The sequence below is a fragment of the Neltuma alba genome, unplaced genomic scaffold (genome assembly GCF_004799145.2).
Source record: "Neltuma alba isolate B1F8T4 unplaced genomic scaffold, ASM479914v2 tig00013776_pilon, whole genome shotgun sequence".
Classification (NCBI taxonomy): Eukaryota; Viridiplantae; Streptophyta; class Magnoliopsida; order Fabales; family Fabaceae; genus Neltuma; species Neltuma alba.
In genome coordinates, this window is record NW_021637902.1 from 39,309 (window position 1) to 44,348 (window position 5,040).

The following is a 5,040-nucleotide window of genomic DNA, read 5'->3' on the forward strand; positions in this document are numbered from 1 at the left end:
ATTTTAAAAAGACTACACTCATTCAATAAAACAATAAATTACATACACTATAACCGATTTCCTTTGCCCAAACAAGTTATTATTATTATATACTCCTCCGGTCTTAATTATAAGACCCAATTGACTTATTTGAGGAGATTAAGAAAGTAAGTTAAGTTAGTTATTTATAATAAATAAATGTTGTCATTCCTAAAATATCCTTGCTAATTAAGTATATTGGCTAAAACTATTATTATTAGAAGGATTATCTTGGAAAAAAATGCATAAATATAAGAGACAAAATGGATTGGGGTCTTATAATTAGGACCAAATAAAAAGTCAAATGGGGTCTTATAATAAGGACCGGAGGAGTATATACATATAGTATTCAAGATATTTTCAAAATTATTAAAATGATAATAATTAAAATATTTATTATATAGTTTACTAGTGTAGGATTATAAAACTTATTTTAATTAAAATTAAATTTATGACTCTTCAAATCAAAACAGATGACAATATCGAGATAAAATTTTAGATAATATATTTTTTTAAGAACAAAAATAAGAAAATAATTTATAGTAAGTGGAGTAAGGAAGAGGTAAGCATGATGAATATAAGAGAATTATGTGGTCCAGGTTCTTCTGCAAGAGATGTAGAAGAAGAAGCAATAATAATTAGCTTATGAACATGAGAAATTGCTTTCAAAGCGGGCAAACATTGAATTGCCCATAGTACCCACTTGATTTCCAAGTTTTGGAACCTTCCTATGAACCTGATAAGCACTGCATGTACTTAAAACAAACTGTGATGGCCTTATTTGTGGTCTCCTTTGTTTCCAATCTTGAACAAGGAGTTTTATTGTACTTCTATAAAATATATTTAATTATAATTTTATTATATAGTTTCAAAAATTAATTATGTTTTAGAAAGTGAGTGATGTGAAGTAAAGAAAAAGAATGACTGTGTACTACCACATAAACAAGTTAACTATTAATTATTAAAAAATCCATAGTGTTGTCAATATGTCATGATCTATTGTCATTTCTTACAATAGGTTTTGTCATTGTATGCTACTCATGCGCTGGGGGACTTTTTAGTAATTAGATTGTTTATGTGGAATTTCAGAGTACTATCCCTAGAGTAAAATTATTTCTAAGAATCATTTATTCTATGTACGCACATTTCTTATGTGTTACCTATAATCCCTAATATAAGAGTTGGACAGAGATTATATTTGGTTTTAAATATAATACTTTAATTTACTTCATCTCTCGTATTTTTTTTTCTCAAATTAATTTACTTAACTTATAAATTGATATATAATTTAATGTTTTGTAGGAACATTTTAAGGATATCATGTCATATTGCTATACTACCCTGGTCCTATAAGATCCAATTGACTAATTTGAAGATATTAAAAAAGTCAAAAAAATTACATTAAAATATTATATTTATTGTTTTTCTTTGAGCTAATTTGTTTGGCTTATAAACTAGTATATAAAATAATGATACATATAACTATTTTAGATAAATTATGCAACATATGCTATAATTAATTTTTTAAAAATTTTCTTAATTTTCTTAAATTAGTTAATTACATTTTATATTAAGGATTGAATATAGTAGTAATTAATTAATTAATTTATCTGACTTTTTTTCCTAACATATTCAAAGTAATTAAGTTCGAGGAATCTTAACTTCTCTTTTATGAAACATATGATAAGATCTTCTCGTCACGTCCCTCTCTCGTTTATCATACGCAAGTTTGATCTCAAAATCCCAAGTATAGGATGAACTGTAGAGTAACCAAACCCATCAATGGAAAACTCACCAGGAAAAAAAAAATAAACAAGGAACACTCATCCCACAAAAAAAGAAAAACAACAATTAAACAATGCAAACATAATGTAGAAGAATCTGTACATATATACCAAATAAGAATCACTGTTCAAACAAAGCAAGCAAGGTTTAAAAAACAAAAAAAACACAAGATACATGACAAATATAGAAGCAGTAGACATGTAACATCTCAGTACTCAATACTACAAAATCAGAAGCTGACATGGCAGGGCCAACCGGACCGGACCGGACCGGACCGGTTAGATCATGCGGCAAGTGGCTGTTGCCGGCTTTGTCCATTGTTGTACGTATCATAGGGCTTCGTGGACTTGTTAGACTTTCTCCTCAGCACAATAATCCAAGTGATCGCTTCTAAGAACAAGGCAATTCCTCCCAATGCAGCAATCACTATAATGTAGGTTGTCTTCCATTTCTGTTCAGGTCTCAGGATGTCAAAACCTCGGAATATGTTGATGATTCCGAGGATGATCACAGTGTATCCCATGCTGTGGTGATAGATGTTCCAGTAATATCTATACTTGTGATCCTTCTGCGGTCGTATGAACAAAGCAAAAATCTGGGAATCCAAACAGCAAGAATTTATCAGAATGAATGACAGACACACACAATTTCACTGTTACATTACATCCTTTGACATTATTAGCATATTACTATGTTCCATCCATCCATAGTTCCTTCAACAACCCAGAAACTGACTAAAAGCTAAAACACTTTATAAATTGCTCTGTTCCAGCACTTTATGTGTTTGGATAGAAACCAAACCATAATTTTAAAAATAATTTTACGATATACCAAGTAAATATATAAAAAAGTTTGTTTCAATTTACAGAAACGTGTAGGATATCCAAACACTCTCTAAGATTCAAAATTCTCTCAAATACACACAAAAACCTGGTTGAACCAATACAGATGAGAACTAGTAATTTTGCAGTATCCAATATAGTTTTGTCAGGTTTTGAATAGGGAATTAAACTATCAGAACATTTTTTTGCTTTCATTCACAAAACTCAAAGACAAGACACTCCTTGTCAATAACCTGGCACCAAAGATAAAGAGAACTGAGGATTTACCTGTAATGTGGCGAGACAGAAGGCGGCGATGCCGATGTTGCGGTGGCCGGAATATTGGATTGCCTTAGATTCGCTTCCGAGCTTAAGACCGGTGGCCCAGCCGGCTACTCCGATGGCATAAGCAGAAACCTGGCAGGAAGCATGAAGATAGAACCAAGCTGGATCTGCAGATGGGAAGGTTCTCAGATACCGTGCTATGATCGCTCCAAGGGGAAACAGAATGCCCCAGCTCACAGCATTTAGTACTCCATGAATCTGGAGGTATTTCAGGAAAAAAAAAAAATCAATAATTTTTGGTGAAATATCATCAATTCATAAATAATAAATAGGTATCAACTTCAAAGCAAAAATATTATAGATCAAAAACTTTGAGTGAAAATCAGGAAAAAAAAAAAAAGAACCTTAAATCCCCCATAATAGATAACTATCAGATGCTGCAAGTAGTAGAGAAGATCTTACCTCTTAATATCTTGAATTTTTGGTCGTTTTAGATTCAGTTCCTGATCATTATTATAGATTTTTTTCCCTTATAAAAAAATTAATCGGTAGTCAAAGCTCAGTCACCTGGTTACCGGAGGAAGGAGACCAAGACAGAGTCAAAGGTTATGTTAAAATTCTAATCAACAAGTTTTACTGAAATTAAAACATTTTTCCTTTGATTTTCAACCGTTGCTCAAAAGAAATTCATTACTTTTCGTTGAGAATAGCCATTTCTATCTTCTTCTAAAGAGATGCAAAATCAAATCCCATTGAATGAGACAGCACAGCTAAAACAAATTAATCAAATTAGAAAAACCAGAAAAATTCATTTCATCAAATTAAACAATAATAATTAAGTGTTAATTAAAGATTGAAACTCACGTTCTTCTTCTTTGTTGTTGAGTCCACCCCACCACTAGTGGTACTCTGGCCTCCACTCAAGCTCAGAGTACCTTTCGATTTCATATTCGCCGGCGCAAAGGCATGCTGATCCGGCATGCCGTTGGTGACAGAGGGCCCCATCTGCCACACATGGCTCAAACTATCCTTCTTTTCCGGCACCTTAATCTTCGCGAAGATCATCATGAGCCCACCGGATTCCTCTGCCTTTGTGTCCCAAACGTCGAACGACAGCTTCCCAGGTACTATAGATTGGTAGGAGCTGATGTTGTAGGTCTTGACGGTCATCGCGCTGCTGTTCTTGAACGCGATCAGAGCTTGAGCCCCGACCATGCCGGCACCGGTAGGATTGATCGCCCACGAGACCCACCCTTTGGAACTCGAAGGAGCGGCGACGAAAGCGACGGCGAGAGAGGAATTGGAGGAATTATAGGTCCAATGAAGGTATGAAGAGAGTAGAGGGAGATCTATACAGTTTGAGTATCGTTCGTTGCTTCTGAGTTTCTGCGACGTGCAGGTGAGTGAAGCGACGGGCGTGAATAGCATCATCGTCGCCGTCGAACACAACGACAGGATGAAAAAGAAGGAAGTGGAGAATGGCGGAGACGCCATTGGTGGTGGTGGTGGGTGTGTGAAGTTGCGTTCCGATTGGCGGTTTCTAGAGGGAGAGAATCTGAGTGTGTGAGGACCAAAATGGAAGGGAAGTGGGGGGAGAGAGAAAGGTAGATGCACAAACTTTCGAAAAGAGGCGCAACGCAACGGGGAGTTTAAGGAGGAATAGGAACCAGAGGGAATGGTTGGGTGCGGGAAGTATCAGAAGAGATCAGGTTTAGTTGTGAATTGGAAGATGACACGTGGAGAAGTTGATGTGATGCGGAACTTTCGGGCGTAATTTTTTTTTAATGAGGATTAAATAATGAAAGCATCAATATTAATAATAATACTCCCTCCGTTCCTTATTATAAGAGACATTTGGTACTCATAGTATGTTCCTAAATATAAGAGACACTTAAAAGTTGTCTCTACTTTTTTGTGTTGATTTCCTATTTTACTCATATTTATTGTCTTCAACTCACACACTCTCTCCTTCCCACTTCTCTTTCTTTTAAGAATTTACTATTGTTCTCTCTCATGCTCTCTCTCCTTATTAATGAGGGCATTTTGGAAAAAAAAATTATACTTTTACACATTAATTGTTCTTAATTAATTTTAACTGTTTTTTTATTAACGTAATTCGGTTATTCGTCCC

General features: G+C 34.6%; 1 protein-coding gene across 1 annotated transcript; it reads right to left on the minus strand.

Annotated features, from left to right (window-relative positions):
- Positions 1–1,851: 1,851 nt before the first annotated feature.
- Positions 1,852–4,544, minus strand: LOC114739125 (cytochrome b561 and DOMON domain-containing protein At3g25290-like). The gene is made up of 3 exons (XM_028927168.1): positions 3,774–4,544; positions 2,913–3,167; positions 1,852–2,398 (listed from the first exon to the last, which is right to left on the minus strand). The coding sequence occupies exons 1-3, from the start codon at positions 4,401–4,403 to the stop codon at positions 2,087–2,089; spliced, it is 1,197 nt and encodes a 398-aa protein (XP_028783001.1). The 5' UTR covers positions 4,404–4,544; the 3' UTR covers positions 1,852–2,086.
- Between the last annotated feature and the right edge of the window lie 496 nt (positions 4,545–5,040).